Source organism: Lagenorhynchus albirostris, chromosome 1 (genome assembly GCF_949774975.1).
Source record: "Lagenorhynchus albirostris chromosome 1, mLagAlb1.1, whole genome shotgun sequence".
Classification (NCBI taxonomy): domain Eukaryota; kingdom Metazoa; phylum Chordata; class Mammalia; order Artiodactyla; family Delphinidae; genus Lagenorhynchus; species Lagenorhynchus albirostris.
Window position 1 is genome coordinate 66,806,251 of NC_083095.1, and position 22,349 is coordinate 66,828,599.

At 39.5% G+C, this 22,349-nt stretch overlaps 1 protein-coding gene across 1 annotated transcript in view; it reads right to left on the bottom strand.

Annotated features, from left to right (window-relative positions):
* NUBPL (NUBP iron-sulfur cluster assembly factor, mitochondrial) overlaps positions 1 to 22,349 on the bottom strand; it is a 254,330-nt gene that overhangs the window by 178,914 nt on the left and 53,067 nt on the right. Inside the window, exon 4 of the mRNA XM_060143898.1 lies at positions 13,222 to 13,312. Within this exon, the coding sequence (XP_059999881.1) occupies positions 13,222 to 13,312 (91 nt within the window). The remainder of the gene's footprint in view (positions 1 to 13,221; positions 13,313 to 22,349) is intronic.

Below are 22,349 nucleotides of genomic sequence, written 5' to 3' on the forward strand. Positions count from 1 at the left end.
CTGCATTTTTGTTGGAAAGTGACCCCAGGAAATAGATCTTTGAAATAAGATTGAGATTACTCTAGAAACTCAGGAATAATCTCCATTGCAGGAGAAAATGGGACCAAAGGGAATGCATTTAGTGTTATCAAGATTCATGATTATACAAATCAGATGAAGGGCAAAACTGGGAGATTCTGTGGTGTGATGGTTAATTTTAGGGCAATTTGACTGAGTCACAGGGTACCCAGATATTTGGTTTAACATTATTCTGGGTGTGCCTGTGAGGGTGTTTCTGGATGAGATTAACATTTGAATCAATAGACTGAGTAAAGCAGATTACCCTCCCCAGTGTAGGTGGGCCTCATCCAATCCATTGAAGGCCTGAACAGAACAAAAAGGCAGAGTAAGGGAGAATATACCCTCCCTGCCAGGCTTCAAGCTGGAACATCAGTCTTCTCCTGCCTCCAGACTCAGACTGGAATTTACACCACCAGCTCTCCTGGTTCTCACACCTTTCGACTTGGACAAGAATATACCATCAGCTCTGCCGGGTCTCCAGCGTGCTGACTGCAGATCCTGGGACTTCTCAGCCTCCTTAACCACATAAACTAACTCCTTATTATCCATCTATCTATCTGTACCTCCTATTGGTTCTGCTTCTCTGAAGAGCCCAGACTAATACAAATGGCCACGGCACTTAATTGCTATGAAAAAAAGGTGACTGTAAAGACTGTGGACTCATCTGACTTCCTAGGGAGTATACAGGAAGAAAAAAGAAAAAAGAAAAGCTATGAACATAACTTTGCTTCTGGCCATGAAAAAGTAAAAAGCAGGATTTACCCTGTAACTACCTCCCGTAGCACTCCACCCCTCTGCCCCACCAACACCAGCACACTTTGAAAAACTAGAAAACTGGACCGAAACATATAAAACTACGTGTTCAGACACGGGACCACAGGCAGGAAGACCACAATCCTTGAAAGAAGGGAAACAAGAAGATGAGTCCTACGACTGCCCCAGTTTACTGCCCTAGAGGCAGTTTCCAGGTTGCAGCACAGGAAGGGGGAATCCAAACAAAGCCCAGTAACATTGCTGAACTATTCTGAGTCAGGTGAAGCCAAGGCAGCGAGAATTTACGGGGCAGTGTATCCGAGAGGAGAGAGCAACACAGAGAACTGCACAGGGGACCTGAGGAGTCTCTAGCTGGGTATTCATCTGTGAGTGAGAGGAAATTCCCTGGGACTGAGGAAAGAATCAGCAGAGAGCTGCAATTCCCAAAGATCACATGCAGCTGGAAACAGGTTCTATGCTCCCACCAACCAGAGAGGAAAGATCTCCTAATGCATGGTAAGAGTCCTCTGAAAGGAATCATAGCAGTTCTGGAGTAAGCTAGCCCTAGATTAAAGGCTGCTCTGGACCCACTCGAAGTTTAAAAGCTGTCCTCAAAAGAATCAAACTGATTCCAAGTAACTTAATTGCATATAACAGGAACTGGCAAACTCTTTCTGTAAAGAACCAGACAATAAATATTTTAGTCTTTTTTCTATGGATGGACCTCCTGAACTGGGCAGAGTGTGTCAAGATATTCATGACAATTGAGGCTGAATAAAATCACTTTCAATTAAAGAAGACACAAATACTTAGGTGGGCCTTGCTGACTATCTTCCTAAAGCCAATCCCATTTATTGTATAAATAAACTAAGTCTTGGTGAGTTTAAGTCAACTTGCTCAAAGTAAACAAAGGTAATAACATAGCTTGCAGTCAGGAGTTGACTCCAAGTCTCTCAGACGCTAAAATCTATGGTAACAACTATATCTTACTGCCTCCCTTGTAATAATTCTTTTGCTATCCCCATCTAACTGAAAATTTCATCAGAGCATGCTATCATCTTAATTGAAGCATCCTCTGTTGCTACTGACTACTTGCAATAATGGTGAAAGGGGGTGAGCATTTACTGAGAACCTTTAAATTTATTATCTCACTTATTTTTCATACAGCCTTCAAAGTTGTAGACCTTGCCCATGCACACACAGCAGAAAGTGGTGCCATCAGAAATGGCGGTTGGGTCAGTGAGACTCCAAAGCCCAAGATCTTCCCACCACAGCACACTGTCTTAATAGCAGGTTCTCCAGAAAACCCCCAAGTCCCCACAGCCCTCCGTTACAGCTACCATTTACTATCTCTGCCTGGAATTACAAAGAAACAGAAGTGGATAGACAGGAAGGAGGAAGGTTACAGAAATGAGACAAGCCTCAGGCACATTTGAAACATAAAGGGCTATTTTGGGGTAGAGGTAGTAGAAGGTGGTAGATTATGTTGTGATTTATAAATGAAACATCCCATACGTATTTTGCTTATGACAGATAGAAGATATCACCCATAGTCTCAATGTCCATTTTTTAACACGAAAATAAAAAAGATAGGGGCTTCCCTGGTGGCGCAGTGGTTGAGAGTCTGCCTGCCGATGCAGGGGACACGGGTTCGTGCACCGGTCCGGGAAGATCCCACATGCCACGGAGCAGCTAGGCCCGTGAGCCATGGCCACTGAGCCTGCGCGTCCGGAGCCTGTGCTCCACAATGGGAGAGGTCACAACAGTGAGAGGCCCACATACCGCAAAAAAAAAAAAAAAAAAAAAGATAAACATAATCTTTTCATTAATTTTTTTAATATGCCCAAGTCTTTTGCTCTTTTAAGCCTTATCAGGATCCAGGGTTGGCTGGACTACATCACAGAAATATTAGAAGGTCCTCTCTGTTTGCATGGTTCTCTGTTCATAGCTTCATACGGTACTTAGTGTGCTGACATTTCCCATCACTCCCACTGTGAGCGCCTCAAGAATAGTTTACGTCTTACTCATCCTTTTTTCCCTGGAGCACAGCACAGTATCATTATAGACATACTCAATAAATGATTCCCAAATGACTGATTTCCCAAAGGCCAAAGATAAATACTTTATAAAATATATTTCTTCAAGAAGCACAACACAAGTTGTACATGGACGTCTTCAAAATAGTAGTTTAGTAAATTGAAAACTTGGATATACTGTCAAATTTAAAACGTAATTTTTAAATCTTATTTAGCCTCTCTGAAAATGTTGACCACTTCACCCTAAAACTCCCCCTTGGTTTCCGGGGTGCAGTTTTTTCCTTGTCTTCTTCCTACTTCTCTGGCCACTCCTTCTCAGTTTTTCTCTGATCACCTTAGGTTATCTCCCCCAAATTCTATCCTCAGTCCTATACCGTACTTGACTCTCTCTAAAACTCTTTTGCGTTACCTTATCTAAATCAGGATTTCTCAACTCCAGCAGAACTGACATCTTGGACCAGATAATAATTTGTTGTGAGGGGATGTCTTGTACATTACAGGATATTTAGCAGTATCTCTGGTGTCTACCTACTAGATCCCCCAGTTGTGACAATCAAAAATGTCTCTAGTCATTGCCAAATGCCTCTGGGGAGTGGGGCGGGTGGTGGAGAGGCAAAATCACTCCTGGTTGAGAATCACTGATCTAAACTAACAACTTCAACTATCACCCATATATATACACCACCAACTCCCAGATCTGTATCTCTAGCCCAAACCTCTCTCCTTAACTCTCAACACATTCCAATCACCTGATGACTAACTCTCTTTGGACATCAAATTCAACATAAACCTTAACTCATCACTGTTTTCCTTAAACTTATTCCTTTTTCCTATCTGTTCCATCTTGATGAGTGACACAACTATCTATCCAGTCACTCAACCCAGAAATCCTGAAGCCATCCTAAAGGCCTTTTTCTCATTCATATTCAATGAATTACCAAACCCTATTCATACAATCTCTTTAATACCTTAGTTGGGTCCCTCTCTCTCCATTTCTAACACAGACTTAAATCAGGCCTCATTACATCTCACCTGGATCAATGTAATAGCATCTTAATTGGCTCTACCTCTCATCTAGTCCTATTACTGTTCCTCCACAATCCTGCCAAAGTGATCATCCTAGAATTCAAAACTGACAGTGTCACTCCCCTAAAATTCATGATAGCTTCTCATAGCCTTAGAATTGCACTTCAGCTCCTCAAACAAGCACAAGAAGGAATTTATGATAGTACCCTGACTTACCTTTTTGGCTTATTCTTGCAACTCACCCACAGACACTCTTCACTTCTGCCATGCCAAACAACTTGCATTCTGTTAACACATTATAGTCCCTCTGCCTGGACTGTCCTTCTCACCTTCAATCCTCAACCCCTTCTTACAACGAACTCCTGGTTCATCCAATATTCAAAAGTTAGCTCAAAATCACCTCCTCCAGGAAGTTTTCCCTAAATTCCCACTTTAGAGTCATCATCTCTGGGTTCACACAAAAAGGGCTTATACTTCTATAACAGCATTTACTTATGCTTATGATGCTTACGATCACTAGCTAATGTCTTACTCTAAGCTCCTGAGAGCAAGGATCAAATCTTATCTGAGCCGATAGCCAAAGAACCAAGTATTTCTCATGTCTACTAACTACATAGAAGATACCCAATAAATGTTTGCTAAATGAATGGAAATAATGTCTCCTTCAACATTTCACTTTTGATACAATTGCAAATTTTAAAAGTAGGTCTAAAATAAGCATAGTTTAAGAGCAAACATTTTTATTTTAAGCCAGTGCTAGTTAAGCTACAAGTAACAAAAATTTTAGGGATGCTTTACTTAAATATATATATGTATATAGATATGTGCGTGTGTATGCTTTTTTAGCCACAGGATCTGTGATAAGAAAAAAAACCCAACTGTTCCTCTAATGACTATGGTGCCCACTAAAATATTCAAACGGAGCCATCTGAACTCACATCCTCCTGATGACTAAGACTGGTATCTCAATTTTTAGTTTCTGTTCTTGTCCAGTCTGACAGAACATTCTTGCTTATGTGAGGCTTCTGGATCAAGTGTACAACACACAGTATCAAATTGTGCAACTGTTTGTTTGAAAGAAGAAAGTGGCTTACAGTTGGATCTATCTTTATCTTATAACCAAGAGTTAAAACTTAGCCCTATTAGCCCTTCTAATAGAATACCAATCCCCGTAATGCTACTATGCTTAAAACAAACCAGCATTACATGTCCCCCATAAACCCTAAGCATAAAGAAGCCAAATTTTCAGATCTAGACTTTGATACTCAGCTTTCCGCCTCCATCCCCAATTTTTAGAAGCCCCACATGCATCACCCCAGGTCCTCTTAGCCTCACTCATCTCTCATTCCAGCCAGCACTATGGCAACCAGCTCTGCTTGGACTCTGACCAGTGTCACAGAGGAACTATCTGACAGTACCTTGCTTCAGGCCTATACACTGTGTGCCTCTCACCTGCCACCCCAAAACTTTTGTGTTGAAGGACAAGACATCGCCAGACACCATAGGTCTCTGCCAGGACTTACTCATATAGAGCTCAGAAATGCAGGTGAATTAATACCTCCTGAGGTGAGCCTTTGGTCACTGGAAGATGGATAACATTAGATAAATTGTTCCCCTCTTCTCCCAGATAGACTGTCTTGAGATGGAGTCTACACAATCCCATGCAATCAAGCAAGCTGTCACGGTTAGCGACAGCCAACTAGATAGCGCATTTTCATATTGCCTCTCCCTCCCTTTCTCCTTCCTCAGTCCGGTCTGGTACTCCCTAATAAATTATTACTCTACAGGGCTCTGCTTTCTGGGGAACCCCGTTTAAGACATTCCACCACTTCAAGAAAAGTTTGTGGTTTTTACACTGCAAGGGAGATCCCAAAGCCCATTAAACCGCAAGCTGCTATTTCTGCTTTCTTTTCCTTAACTGAAAGACCTCAGAGACAGCAGAATAAAATCAAAATCTACCATCACTGCTTCCTCACTCACCATTTCTCCACACCTATTACAAATACCAATCTCCAGAATAAACAGTCTCAAATAAGATCTTTACATTAATACACTCAAATAATAATCTCTGTCCATGCATTATTTTAGCCTGGCAATGTGGATGGTCTGAGGAAAAGAATGATGGTGTACGCTGAGACACTAGTTCCTTCTCTTTTTTCAGGTTGTTCTTAGTCTTAGAGCTGGCATTCTGGACACTGTCCTTTCCATCATGGCCCAAATTCAGGCCCCACAAGACTCTACCCCTTATGAGTAAGCAGATCTGTACTCAACATATCAAAACTAAAATGTGAGGCAAGACTGGCACTGTCCTACCACACTGAAACAATGTGAGCAACCATTTCACTCCACATAACATAATTCTCAAAAGTCAAATGCCTTAACCATATAGGTTCTTTCTCTTTTCCTAAAAATGGAAAAAAGTAGTATAAGACAGCCACTCATATATCACAACGATTAACTGCTAAGATAATATCTTAAAACTGTCCATATTGTTCATTAAAAAATATATATTATGATTGCAAATTAAGTTACTAATATACCCAAAGCAGAAACTAAAATATGCAGCTAATGTACAATAAATTTAGCAGGAAACTTCTTCATCTAAACAAGTAAGATTTACTGAGCATCTACTATATAACCAAGCATAAGCGAAACAAACCAAGCCAGAAAGCCTCTGCTCTGTGCATGTTGTATTGCCTAGTAGAAGAGATTTAAAAAATTAAACAGGGGACTTCCATGGTGGCGCAGTGGTTAAGAATCCACCTGCCAACGCAGGGGATACAGGTTCGAACCCTGGTCTGGGAAGATCCCACATGCTGCCGAGCAATGAAGCCCGTGCACCACAACTACTGAGCCTGCGCTCTAGAGCCTGTGAGCCACAACTACTGAGCCCACATGCCACAAGTACTGAAGCCCGCACACCGAGAGCCCGTGCTCCACAATAAGAGAAGCCACCGCAATAAGAAGCCCGCACACCGCAATGAAGAGTAGCCCCTGCTCGCAGCAGCTAGAGAAAGCCCACGCACAGCAACGAAGACCCAACCCAGCCCTAAATAAATAAATAAATAATAAATTTCTAAAAATAAATAAATTAAAAATTAAGCCAGATAATTCAAAAACTACCCTTGCAATTGCAATAAGGAGAGTGATGAGTCAGAGAAGGAGTCATGGAAGAAGAAACATTAAAACTGAGACCTGATAGTAGAAACTTGTTGTGGGCCAGGGGTGGAAGACAACAGAGATGGAAGGTGTCTCAGGCAGAGAAAATAAAACACACGAGGGTCCTCAGCACGGAGCGTGGCATTTTTGAGCAACAGAGGCCACTGTGACTGGTGTTCACTAAACAACAAGGCAACTTATTGGAATTGAGCCTGTAGAAGTAGAGAGAAGGCAGAAACCAGATCACAGAGAGCTTTATAACATTGGTAATGTTACAAATGGTAATATAGGTAACAATAACATTAAGAATTTTGAATATAATAAGCTCTATCACTTTTCGTGACATGAAAATGTAACTTTGGGCTACAATTCCTAACAACCTGTAGGCTAGTGAAGTTTCCAAACTGAAAATCGGAGGTTTATAGCTAAGCTTGTTAAGTCTCCCAATGAAACATCACTATTGTATTTTCTCCCAGTTCTGTAATGATTGCTCTTTTAAAGAACAGATTGATTCACTGGGTCGATACCACAGACACTTATTGAAGAAACCCTGTATTGTTATGTCCAGTACTGATAATATTGCCAGAACAAATCTTCCCAATTTTTTTCCCATTTTTTAAAATTGTGGTAAAACATACATAACATAAAATTTACCATCTTAATTATTAAGTGTACAGTTCAGTGGTATTAAATATAATGTTGCCCAACCATCACCACCATCCCTCTCCATAACTCTTTTCATCTTATAAAACTGAAATTCTATACCTATCAAACAATAACTCCCCATTTCCCCCTCCCCCAAGCTCCTGGCAACTACCATTCTACTTTCTGTCTTTATGAAGTTGACTACTCTAAGTACCTCATATAAGGGAAATCATACAGTATTTCTCTTTTTGTGACTGGCTTTATTTCACTTAGCATAACATCCTCATGGTTCATCCATGTTGCAGCCTATGTCAGAATTACCTTTTTAAGGCTGAATAATACTACACTGTATGTATATACCACATTTTGTTTAACCATTCATCCACTGATAGACACGTGGGTAGCTTCCACATTTTAGCTACTGTGAAGAATGCTGCTATAAACATGGGTGTACAAAATCTATCCAATCTTGATGAACAAGATGTCATTTCAATCCATTACCCTGTATAAATGCATACCACATAGACAAAATCTAGAATAGAAGTCCAAAAGGAAAGTGAAAAAGATGCCTTATTTCATCACTTTTTTCTTTTGGTAGTGTGTCTAATTTCTCTTCTCTCTTGCTAGCCTCACCAAATCTAGACCATCAAAACTTTTCATGCCTCTTAGTATAATTTCATTATTAATGACCTCTTGCCTTTTCCCATGGAGTTCCCAATTCACGGATGAATATTCCCCAAATCTTCCACCTTCAAAAGTCATTTTACATCCTGCTTTCACCGAACTACTTTCCTTTTTAAATGCTTTACTTTCCTGTTAACCCAAAAAGAAAAAAAAAAGGGGGGGGGGAGGAAGCAGCATATGTTTTATTAAAATATTCCTGTAACTATGAATCAGCAATGATGTGTTCTATTTTAAAATGCAAAAATTTCAGAGACTACATAAGTAAAAATAGAATATTATAAATAAAATTGCAAGCTATCTCCCCTCACAATACCTAACAGTAGTAAGCTTCTTTTAATTTTTCTCATCTGAGAGAAGATACTGAAAATGTGCTGATAATGTTGAGAAACATTAAAAATGATCAAAAGATTAGGAAATAAGAAAAAAAACAAACAAACATTTTTTCCAGTCTGGGACTAGACTGGAAAAGATAATATGAAGTATAAATAGCCTTAAAAGATATAGCCACATTACAAATGTACCGTCCTATTAATCTACACATCTTAAGGGCAGCCCTCTGATATAACTCAAAAAGTGAAGGAGGCATAAAAGGACACCAATCTTGTCGTGGGGCAGGTGCTAATCAGAAACTCAAAGATGTAAGGACTATTTGACATATACACAGATACATCCGGTCAACACCATTTGCTGCCATCCTGTGAAAGAAAACAAAAATTAACAGGCAATAGCTACTAAAATACACTTAGTTGTTCTGTAGATAAATAAAGCATTCTTCAATGACTTCATCTGCTGCAGCCCCTGGCTAAGACGGTTTGCAGCAGAGCAAGTAGAACTCCAAAAAGAGGCTGCCTATTCTTCAGCTCAGGGCTGTCAAAGAAAAAAGGAAAAGGGTTTTACCATACTAAAAAGGTATTTAGTTCAGCCTATTCAGTGACCTGTGCAAGAAACAATAAGCCAAGCAAAGGATGGACTTTTGTCTTGATAAAGTAGGGTGATAGGATTCTTCAAAGAACATAGATCTCATCTCTGAGATATTTTAAAGATAAAAGTGCCTAAAGCCAGAACAAACCAAAACAACTTTTTAAGGATCCTTCAACCCTGATTTACACTTTGCCTTAATATTCTAGGTATAAAAGAGGTTGTAAACAAAATCCAGGAAGCCAGCAAGAAAAAAGTCATTTCTATAACACTGTGATTATGGAATACATCCCAGAATCTTTCCCAAAGATAATCAGAGGAACTCTAGCGTCAGATGAAACCCAAGGGTCCACAAGACAATGACCAGAAGAAGCAAATTATAAATGAAAAGCTTTGGGAGTTCCAACCACTGGATCAGAATTTAATCATCTATGTCAATAACTTCAGTAAACCCCTAACTCTCTGCCTTGGAAGGAAACAAGGTAATTTCAGGAATGAGTAGAATTCACTCTCATTCTTTATGCGCTTAAATTATCTTAAAGAAATCTTAGTCACTTCCTGGTAGTTCTTACCGGAGACAAGTGCTATTATTAAAGGTCATTTGCCCAAGCTGATTTTCCACATTTTCTCTGTCTCATAAGCCCATACACACATTCAATCCTAAACTTGGAAAATGCTTAACACCTTAGGACAGAGAGAGCAGAATACTGTGACATGAGTGCAAAATTTCTAGCCCACAACAAAAGAAAAGTGAATCCTACTCAAAAAAAAGTCTCATAGTCAATCATTAATGATCACTGTGTCATCCTCAATAAAATTACTTGACATTTCAATTTTAGTAACCTCTCTCCACAGGCCTTAACATTTTCCTACTTTATTAGCTAAGTACACTAAAAGACATTCTTTAGTAAAACTAAGTAGTAAAAAATTCACAAGAATCCTGAAGGTGATTTATCATCACAAAACTGTGAAAGAAAGCAGATTCCTACCAGTAAAAGTCACTTGAGAAAACTTAGTGAAAAATCCTCAACAAAAAAGAATATTACATTAATGAATTAACAATACATTTCTGTGTGCAACCACCATTTAATATTCACTCGCAATTTCAGTTTAAAATCTTTCTAGTCAATAATTTCTAGGACTGTACTTTGGCTATACTGTAATATGAAATCTGCGTATTATGTTATTTAGAAAGTTAAAAAAGAGAAAAATGACTGGTATTTGTTCTTTAAAAAAAAAAAGTTAATCCACACTTAGATGATAATTTCTCAAACTACACATGGATTTTATTCTAAATTCCATTAGGTTCCCAAAGCAACTGTTCACTTGCAGCCACTATAATGTCAACCTGTTGAGGTTTCTGTACAATACTCTTTCTACAAACTGGCTAGACTTTCCATTACCATAATTTTGCATACTAACATAGACAAAACACTATTGTCATTTTAAGCTGATAGAAATATTCCCAACCTAAGAAATCCAAAACTATTACAAACTTAAATTTTTCTTCTATTACTGAATTCACTTCTCTAGAATCATATGTAAAATTTCACTTGGTAATCAGGCTAAAATATCGTAAGTACAAGAAGTGTGGTTTCTCTATAGTCTCCTCAAAAAGAAAAATTATATAAGAGAATGAATCTGTCAACCTTAACATGAAGTTTTAAAATGAACAAGTTGACCAAAACTACATTACCATATGTCTGCTTAAATAATGAAGACAAAAAGACAATCCTGAAGTCCCACTGCCCCTATGGTTGTCTAGCTAAGTCCAGGAAGAGAGGAACATTTATAAAGCTAAGATCCTGCTCACCCATTCTATCTCTGCAAAATCTGAACTGCTGAAAACAAATCTTTTTTCTTATTGTTAATTAGATAATTCCACAGTGCATTGTGTTTTCTATAACACAGAGTAATACAGAATAAATTAACTTGACAAAAATGTAAAAATGTCAAAATGATGCCAATTAGTATAATGGTGGCTGGTTTATCTAAGATTCAAAAACCAATTTAAAAGATGGGCTTTCAAGAATCCACATTCTTTTAAGTGAATGCCTTAATCGTTCAGTTTATTTCTTGGGGGACTTAGGATCAGCTTGTCAACACACAAAAAAGTATTATTTTCAGGCTTTCCAAGATTTCCAGTAGCTCATTTTTACCAGAAAGCCTATTTAATGGCAGCCAATTTGCAAACATCAAATTTAAGATTACAGCTTCTGTAAAACAAGAAGAAAGACATCAAAGTTCACTTCAAGTATTTACATTGGCATAGACTGAACAGACTACTTAAGAAAAAACTGACACCAAGGGCTCCATTTTGCTATCACTCATGTGCTACATGCACTAGTTTTCACATTACTTTAATCAAGAGATAGATATAACAAGTCTATCATTTAAAGTACACAAATTCATTACTCCTTTATGTAAGTTTGACATTTTGGCTCACGGCACATATTTGCAAACTAAGTATACACTCCACTAAAAGGGCAAAGAACAAAGAAACTAGAATAACTTAGCTTCCTTAAGTTTATATTATAACGAAACAACTAAGTGGGTGCTTGTAATGTAGGACTGCTAGGGTCAATTTTATCATCACTAGAGCCTCAAGTTTCCTTCAAAGTGATAGGGAGAATCCTTATTATCTGATAAATGGTTATTCAGAACTTAACATAACTGATTTCAACAACTACAGCACAAACAAAAGCACCTTAAATAGCAGACAATGTCTAATTACCTAACTTTTAATGACAATGATAAAAAAAAAAAACTTCTATTATGTACACAGAAAATCCAATAAATACCCTGCATTAAATACAGGCATTTTGTCCTAGATTCATGGACAATAAAAGGTCTAATAAGAAACAAAAGAAATTATTCAATTTTATACTCTTACTATAATTAGAAATAAATTTTAATAAACTAATTTCACTGCAAACTATTTTTCAAGAAGAGTTACCAGTTGTTCCAATTTTTCATTTTTTGATCACAGAATTTCCTTGTTCTTAAAGCTTTATATTTAATAGCTTTGTAAGAAAATATAACAAGATTATTAAATAATCTTGTAATATTAAAGATTTACTCAAAATATTACAGATTTAGTATATTAATATTAAATAATATTAAACAATATAAATATTAATTTATATTAATATTAAATATATAATTATATATTTAGTTTTTATATATTTTATATAATATATGTAATATATATTTATATATATTAAATATATATAAATATACATAAAGTATTAGATGTATATAAAATATATAAATATTAAATATATATTAAATATATAAATAAATATAAAATAATATATTATTTATTATGTTAATTATAAATAATATTAATATTAAATAAATATTAAAGATTTACTCAAAAAATTACTCTGTCCTATTGATGGCAGTGAAGGCTGGGGAGAGAAATTAAAGTTCTATGGTTTTTTCAAAAACACTTTAAGACAAATATAACAAATATCTGATTAGAGAAAATAATTTTCAGCTCTTCTAACACAAATATATTAGATACTTTCTATTCAAATACCCCCATACATTCACACATTTTTATATACAGAGAGGATGATGAGCTGAATCTGACCACTTGTGGTGTGCCAAGCACTGTGCTTTGAATGCACTACACTTACGGCAACTTTGTAATTGAGCGATTATGTACAGCAATTCTGTCTGGTAAGTACAACTGTTAACGCTATGTACACATGGGGGTGTTGAGGCACGAAGAGGTTGAACAATTCATTCAAAGCGACACAGTTAATCGGTGACAGAGTTAGAATTTAAACCCAGACAGTCTGGCCCCGCATCTGATTTCGTAATTATATTATAGTGTGTATAAGGTACACATGGTGCGTGACACAATGCCTGACACTCCGCAGGCACTAAACAGAAGTGTAACTGTTGTCATACTGCTTCTCTCTTCTTCACTTACTCTGTGATAATTCTGGATCTCCTTTCAGATTCATCATCTTCGGAATAGAAGGGCCATACACATCCACATCTAGCAAACCAACGGCCTTTGACTGTAAGAAAACAGAATTTACCGTCAGACTTTTCCCCACCCTTCATCAAAGATAAAGTGCACAGAAACAGCAGGTCGGACTACAGAAAAGACAATTTGCAAAATACTCCAAAATCATAACATAAACTTTCAAAGCAACAGTAAGGTAAAAGAACATAAACTGCTCAGGGTAAATATCGTTTGTTGGTTTACTAATCTCTTCTAGATAACTGACTAAAGAAATCCACTGCATCCACTTTAAACATTGTGGTTCAGATCTCCCATATACTCACAAACAGACTAAAACCTTTTGATCTGAAAACTAACAAACTACTTGCACACAATGTTAAAATAATGGTTTACAACAGCAAACATAACCCCAGCAAGAAGGAGCACTAACTTTTGGAAAGACCATCTAACACACCAAAGAATACAAAATGAAGGGAAAAAAGCATAGAAACAAGACCATAATTAAATCAAGTGAGAAATGCTGATGCAAATCTGGCATGGAAATGCTAACGAGGATGGCAGCAGACATAGTACAGAGACAACCTCTTACGTGCCAGTCACTGTTAAAAACCCGAAGTCTTCCAGAGAATTCATAAACAACTAAAACTGTTTTCCTTGATGATCCACCCAGCTGCCCAAGGGCAGAATATCCCGACTGGTCTCTTCACTAGCTGACAGTTCATCAGCAGGTTAACAAAGAAAGACAAACAAAATTCACTATTCCCAAATATGTCTTTTTTTCTTCTCCCCCCACCACCCCCTGCTCTTTCTTCTTTCACAGATTAAATCAATGCTATTGGTTTTTCTCATATACAAGCAAACAGAATGCTAATACTAACTATATGCCTTTGAGTTATGTTTCCCCAAGACATACAACTCTCCGCCCTCTCTCCCTGTATCCTGGCAAGATAAAACTCTTAACCTCTCAAAAAAAATTTTTTTAAACTAAACAATCTCTCATCTTCCACGTTATCTACCTATTTCCAGACACAAAATCACTTGTTAAACCCCACTGTCTGGTTCCTATAAATAGACAAAACAAGGTACATTCAAATTTATGTCCCTAACTTTACAGTGACTCAAACTGCAATTCTAAGAAAATCATTTAATGTCCCTGTGTGATTCACAGAGGATTGGGATTAATATCTCCCTCTACCAAAAATCTCAGCTTACTGTAAAATAAATGAGAAAGGAGGAAGGACACATTACCATTAATGGAATGGTGATATATAAAATTTGGGTTTAATACTTAAAAAAAAATCATTTGTAGTGTTAGTTTCCAGCTTTCTCATCAAAAGTAGGTATAATACCCCCTTACAGGGTTGCTATGAGGAGTCAATGAGAAATGTAAATAAAATCCTTACCAGAGTGCCTGGCACCCCAGAGGAATTCAAGTGGTGGGGAGATATAATCAGGGAAAGTCTAGGTGTCTATTTGGGTGATTTAGGATGGCATGTTTTTAGAGATTCTGATTTGTCCACAGAGCTGGCTGTGGAAGCCTAGTGTATCCAGTTTCTTAATATAACATTGCTGATTAACTTCCCTCCATCCTTTTCTTCCTCCCTCCTTTCCTGTGTCCCTCTTTCCCTTTCTCTTTCCTCTCTTCCTACTGATCTTCATACCTTTCTCTCCTCTGTTTCCTTTCTGATGTATCTAAGCACTGGAACTAAATTTAGGTCAGTCAGTAGCTTTAAAAGGTAGGAACATTCATTGAGAAATTCTCACTGATTTTAACTCCTTTTTAAACCACAAACAAAAGAATTAAGTTGAATTAAAAATAGAATTAAATTCACTACAGATAAAAACATTTTCAAATGAGGGGGCCTAAAACCTTAAGAAATGTGGATAATTGTTAACTATTATCTATGGGGCTGCTAATGCTATAACTAACACCTCTTTTCCATATGTTTTCTTGTGACACCTACAAAATTAATGCAACCATAAAATAGTAATAATGCAAACAAAAAATATTCTAAGATTCTTTTTCCTTGCTCTCATTTATATTAATGTTGTTTTAGAATAACTTGAAAGGGTTAGGTCTCAGTTTTCAAATTAATCTTCTAAAAATACCTGTCAAGTAAATTTAAATTTATGTTTTCATGAAACAAGAAAACAACTAAGTGAGTGCTTGCAGTGTAAGACTGCTAGGGTCAATTTTATCATCACTAGATCTTCAAGTTTCCTTCAAAATGTTAGGGAGAATTTAGCTATCATCTATCTGTCCTGTCTTCTAGAAGAAAACCATGCTTGTCTAAAAGTGAGTCCTTGGCATCATGGGGTAAGACAAAACTGAAGATATGCCCTAAAATTTGCTGCGGTAGGAATGGATTTTACATATACCTACATAGCTGCTAATACACATTATCACATAAGAATAAAGAGGGCAGGGAGGGAGATCACAACATGATAGAGTTCCTCTTTTTTCCTGGAGAATGGAACTAAGAATAATGGAAAATCCTCTATGTGTTAGGTTCTCTGCATACTCTCTACAAGTCTCTACTGACCAACTAAATTTAGTACCAATGCTTACATATACCAAAAAGGAAACAGAGGAGAGAAAGGTATTGAGACAGGAAGGAAAGGGGGCAGGGCACAACCATTAAAAGAATTACACAACCATTAAGAAGAAAAGGATATGACCAAAACTGACTAGAACCTACTAGGCCCAAGATAGCAGAAGATTTGACTTCCAGTATATCTTGAGCCTCATTATGCACTCATTGTAATACATTAGCATATGCTAAACGACACACCCACAGGTGCCATGAGAGTTCCCAGGCCAATTGTAAAAGGCCAAAAAGTAGGTGGTGTCCCAATTCCTGGAAATTAGAATATTCCTCCCACTCATTAGCATACAAAATTACCCAGCCCATAAAAACTAACCACCCACCACAGCCCAGCACCACTCACTTTTCAAGAGGACTCCATGTCCTGCGGCCATCTTTCACCTTCTAAGATGGAGTGTCTCTCTCTAAATAAACCTGCTTTCATTTTACTATGGCTCGTTTGCTCTTGAACTTTTTCCTGCACAAAGTCAAGGACTCTCACTTGGTGGCCCAGCCCAGGTACTCACCCAAGAGCTGGGACATGACCAAGCTCTCACACCCCATTTTTCCTGCAACATACAAAGGTCAGCAGGAGGAGGGGAAAGAGAAAGGGAAAGAGGGACACAGGAAAGGAGGGAGGAAGAAAAGGATGGAGGGAAGTTAATCAGCAATGTTATATTAAGAACCTGGATACACTAGGCTTCCACAGCCAGCTCTGTGGACAAATCAGAATCTCTAAAAACATGCCATCCTAAATCACCCAAATAGACACCTAGACTTTCCCTGATTATATCTCCCCACCACTTGAATTCCTCTGGGGTGCCAGGCACTCTGGTAAGGATTTTATTTACATTTCTCATTGACTCCTCATAGCAACCCTGTAAGGGGGTATTATACCTACTTTTGATGAGAAAGCTGGAAACTAACACTCAAAATGATTTAAAGTTTTCTTTCTTAGAATGAAGCAGAATGGAAAATTAAACACAAAAATACCAACCACATAAACCTCCACCATAACTTGAACATGGTCTGTCTACAAAAGACTTAGATAAAAAGCAAGAGTCAGCATGATTCTCCCTAAAGGGCCAAATAATAGGAAATATTTTGAGAGGACCTTCAAGATGGCAGAGGAGTAAGACGCAGAGATCACCTACCTCCTCAAAAATACATCAGAAATACATCTACATGTGGAACAACTCCTACAGAACACCTACTGAATGCTGGCAGAAGACCTCAGACCTCCCAAAAGGCAAGAAACTCCCCACGTACCTGGGTAGAGCAAAAGTAAAAAGAAAAAACAGACAAAAGAATAGGGACGGGACCTGCACCAGTGGGAGGGAGCTGTGAAGGAGGAAAGGTTTCCACACACTGGGAAGCCCCTTCGCAGGCGGAGACTGAGGGTGGCGGAGGGGGGGAGCTTCAAGGCTGCGGAGGAGAGCACAGCAACAGGGGTGCGGAGGGCAAAGCGGAGAGATTCCTGCACAGAGGAGTGGTGCCGACCAGCACTCACCAGCCCAAGAGGCTTGTCTGCTCACCCACCAGGGCGGGCGGGGGCTGGGAGCTGAGGCTCCAGCTTTGGAGGTTGGATCACAGGGAGAGGACTGGGGTTGGCTGCGTGAACACAGCCTGAAGGGGGCTAGTGAGCCACAGCTAGCCGGGAGGGAGTCCGGGAAAAAGTCTGGAGCTGCCAGCGAGGCAAGAGACCATTGTTTCGGGGTGCCGAAGAGAGGGGAATCAGAGCACCGCCTAAACGAGCTCCAGAGACAGGCGCGAGCCGCGGCTATCAGTGCGGATCCCAGAGACGGGCATGAGACACTAAAGCAGCTGCTGCCGCCACCAAGAAGCCTGTGTGCAACCACAGGTCACTATCCACACCTCCCCTCCCAGGAGCCCATGCAGCCCGCCACTGCCAGGGTCCCGTGATCCAGGGACAACTTCCCCGGTAGAATACACGGCACACCTCAGGCTGGCGCATTGTCACACCAGCTTCTGCCGGCGCGGCAGGCTCGCCCCACATTCTGTACCCCTTCCTCCCCTAGACCTGAGTGAGCCAGAGCCCTCGAATCAGCTGCTCCTTTAACCCCGTCGTGTCTGGGTGGGAACAGACACCCTCAGGTGACCTACACACAGAGGCGGGTCCAAATCCAAACCTGAACCCCAGGAGCTGTGCAAACAAAGAAGAGAAAGGGAAATCTCTCCCAGCAGCCTCAGAAGCAACGGATTAAATCTCCACAATCAACTTTATGTACCCTGCATCTGTGGAATACCTGAATAGACAACGAATCATCCCAAAATTGAGGCAGTGGACTTTGGGAGCAACTGTAGACTTGGGGTTTGCTGTATGTGACTGACTAGTTTCTGATTTATATGGTTATCCTAGTTTAGTTTTTAGCACTTGCTATCACTCATGGATTTCTTTATTGGTTTGGTTGCTCTCTTCTTTTTTTAACTACTTTTTTTAATTGTTTTATTTTAATAATTTTTTTTATATTTTTATTTTAATAACTTTATTTTATTTTTCTTTCTTTCTTTTCTTTCTTCCTTTTCTTCTGAGCTGTGTGGCTGACAGGGTCTTGGTGCTCCGGCCAGGTGTCAGGCCTGAGCCTTGAAGGTGAGAGACCCGAGTTCAGGACACCGGACCAACACAGACCTCCTGGCCCCATGTAATTGTCAATCGGTGAAAGCTCTCCCAGAGATCTCCATCTCAACACTAAGACCCAGCTCCACTCAATGACCAGCAAGCTCCAGTGCTGGACACCCCATGCCAAACAACTAGCAAGATAGGAACATAACCCCACCCATTAGCAGAGAGGCCGCCTAAAATCATAATAAGGTCACAGACACCCCAAAACACACCACCAGGTGTGGTCCTGCCCACCGGAAAGACAAGATCCAGCCTCATCCACCAGAACACAGGAGCCAGTCCCCTCTACCAGGAAGCCTACACAACCTACTGAACCAAGCTTACCCACTGGGGGCACACACCAAAAACAACGGGAACTGCAAACTTGCAGCCTGCGAAAAGGAGACCCCAAACACAGTAAGTTAAGCAAAATGAGAAGACAGAGAAATATGCAGCAGCTGAAGGAGCAAGGTAAAAACCCACCAGACCAAACAAATGAAGAGGAAATAGGCAGTCTACCTGAAAAAGAATTCAGAGTAATGATAGTAAAGATGATCCAAAATCTTGGAAAACAAGACAAAAAGACAACCCTCAGAATGGGAGAAAATATTTGCAAACGAAGCAACTGACAAAGGATTAATCTCCAAAATATACAAGCAGCTCATGCAGCTCAATATCAAAAAAAACCAAACAACCCAATCCAAAAATGGGCAGAAGACCTAAATAGACATTTCTCCAAAGAAGATATACAGATGGCCAACAAACACGTGAAAGGATGCTCAACATCACTAATCATTAGAGAAATGCAAATCAAAACTACAATGAGGTATCACCTCACACCAGTCAGAATGGCCACCATCAAAAAATCTACAAACAGTAAATGCTGGAGAGGGTGTGGAGAAAAGGGAATCCGCTTGCACTGTTGGTGGGAATGTAAATTGATACAGCCACTATGGAGACCAGTATGGAGGTTCCTTAAAAAACTAAAAATAGAACTACCAAATGATCCAGCAATCCCACAATTGGGCATATACCCTGAGGAAAAAATAATGTAAAAAGAGTCATGTACCACAATGTTCACTGCAGCTCTATTTACAATAGCCAGGACGTGGAAGCAACTTAACTGTCCACTGACAGATGAATGGATAAAGAAGATGTGGCACATATATACAATGGAATATTACTCAGCCATAAAAAGAAACGAAATTGAGTTATTTGTAGTGAGGTGGATGGACCTAGAGTCTGTCATACAGAGTGAAGTAAGTCAGAAAGAGAAAAACAAATACTGTATGTTAACACATATATATGGAATCTAAAAAAAAAAAAAAAAAAAAGTCGTTCTGATGAACCTGGGGGCAGGACAGAAATAAAGACACAGACGTAAAGACAGACTTCAGGACACACGGAGTGGGAAGGGTAAGCTAGGACAGAGTGAGAGAGTGGCATTGACATATACACACTACTAAATGTAAAACAGATAGCTAGTGGAAAGCAGCCACATAGCACAGGGAGATCAGCTCAGTGCTCTGTGAGCACCTAGAGGGGTGGGATAGGGAGGGAGGGAGGAAGATGCAAGAGGGAGGGTATATGGGGATATATGTATACATATAGCTGATTCACTTTGTTATACAGCAGCAACTAACACAACAATGTAAAGCACTTATACTCCAATAAAGATGTCAAATAAAAAGAAAAAGGAAATATTTTAAGCCTTGTGGATCATTTGATCTGCAACTATTCAACACTGCCGTTGTATCACCAAAGCAGCCATAGACAACATGTAGATGAATGAGCATGGCTATGTTCCAATAAAACTTTATTTACAAATACAGACAGGATTTAGTCCACAGGTCATAGTTTGCCAACGCTGATTTAGAAAATAAGCTTTTCCATGACAAAGTTATTCAATCACCCAACAATGTAATTTTTGTAAAGCCAAGAGCAGACAGGACACAATCATCTCTTTTAGTGTCAGAGGAGCTACCTCAGTAAAGATCTACTTCCTCATCCTTAATTGGCTAGTTTTCAAAAATAATAAAGAGCACTCTTTTCAGGTTGTTTCACTGGAACTAAGTTAGCATGCCTTGCTTTAATTTTATATATTGTGAATAAAATCAGTGTCCATTAAGTAGAAACACCAAACCCTGTATTAATTAAAGAATACTGTACTTTGATTTGGCACAGCTACTGACTGATAAAATTACCACAATTACAAAAGCAGCCTACACATATTTTCAAGTCTAGAATTCAGTAATGTTCAAAAGATGCCAAATAAACCTCATTTGTTTTTCATAATTTACTCCATTGTTTTTAACTCGGCTCCTTTTTTTTTTTTTTGCGGTACGCGGGCCTCTCACCGCTGTGGCCTCTACCGCTGCGGAGCACAGGCTCTGGACACGCAGGCCCAGCGGCCATGGCTCACGGGCCCAGCCGCTCCGTGGCATGTGGGATCCTCCTGGACTGGGGCACGAACCCGCGTCCCCTGCATCAGCAGACGGACTCCCAACCACTGCGCCAACAGAGAAGCCCATAGGCTCCTATTTTAAGTGTATAAACAGTTTCTCAATTTAAATTTTCAAACACTTTTATACTGTAGGAAAATAAATGAGCAAGGTAGAGGCTATAAATAAACATATGCAGCTGGGTGTCCAACTAACTAAGTTTCGTGAATCCTTTCCAACTTATTTCACCTAAAATAGTTATATTTAGTCAAGAAAACTCCAATCAGGGTTTTCCTTATCATTAATTTCAGCCAGGCCCAAAAGAATAATCACCACAAAAGCCTCACCAAATACACAACAGATAAAGAAAATGATTATTAGCAAATATAACTATACATGTACTATTGTAAAGTAGGATTGCCATCTTTAATGTCACCATAAACTTAACCTAATGTGTTGGTACGCTTTTTTCTGACTCTCCTGCAGTATGCAAAGTCTAACAGATGACAAAAACAAGACACATCAAACCCCAACACGCTAGATTTTGGGATTTGTTTCTTTATAATTCATAATACCCTGTGAGACCTGTAAAAGGTGGCAGAATTATTCAGAGTGATTATACTGTTTCATTACCACTGCACGAAAGCTGCAATTTGAGAGCCTACAAGTCCTATTTTTTGTGTGTTGGATTTCAAAGGCACTGACAAGAGTTTTGATACTGCTTTGTTCTTCCAACAGAATATACACTAAAGAAGATTGTAAAGCTTCATGATGTTCTTTTTATCCATGTCATGTGCTAATAGAACCCATCAAAACAACGTCTTAGAGTGGCCCACCCCAACGTTTGTAAGTAAACATTCATTTAAGATTAAGACCTGGATCTGGGGGTAAGATGTTGGAAGAGTAAGAGGCAGAGATCACCTTCCTCCCCACAGATACATCAGAAATACATCTACATGTGGAACAACTACAGAACATCTACTGAACGCTGGCAGAAAACCTCAGACCTCACAAAAGGCAAGAAACTCCCCACATACCTGGGTAAGGCAAAAGAAAAAAGAATAAACAGAGACAAAAGAATAGGGACAGGACCTGCACCAGTGGGAGGGAGCCGTGAAGGAGAAAAGGTTTCCACTCACTAGAAGCCCTTTCGCGGGCGAAGGCTGTGGGTGGCGGAGAGGGGGAGCTTCGGCGCCGCGGACAAGAGCACAGCAACAGGGATGCGGAGGGCAAAGCGGAGAGATTTCCGCACAGAGGAGCAGTGCCGACCAGCACTCACCAGCCCGAGGGGCTTGTCTGCTCACCCGCAGGGAAGGGCGGGGGATGGGAGCTGAGGCTGGGCTTCAGTCGGAGCGCAGGGAGAGGACTGGCGGCTGGCGGCGTGAACACAGCCTGAAGGGGTTAGTGCACCACGGCTAGCCGGGAGGGAATCCGGGGAAA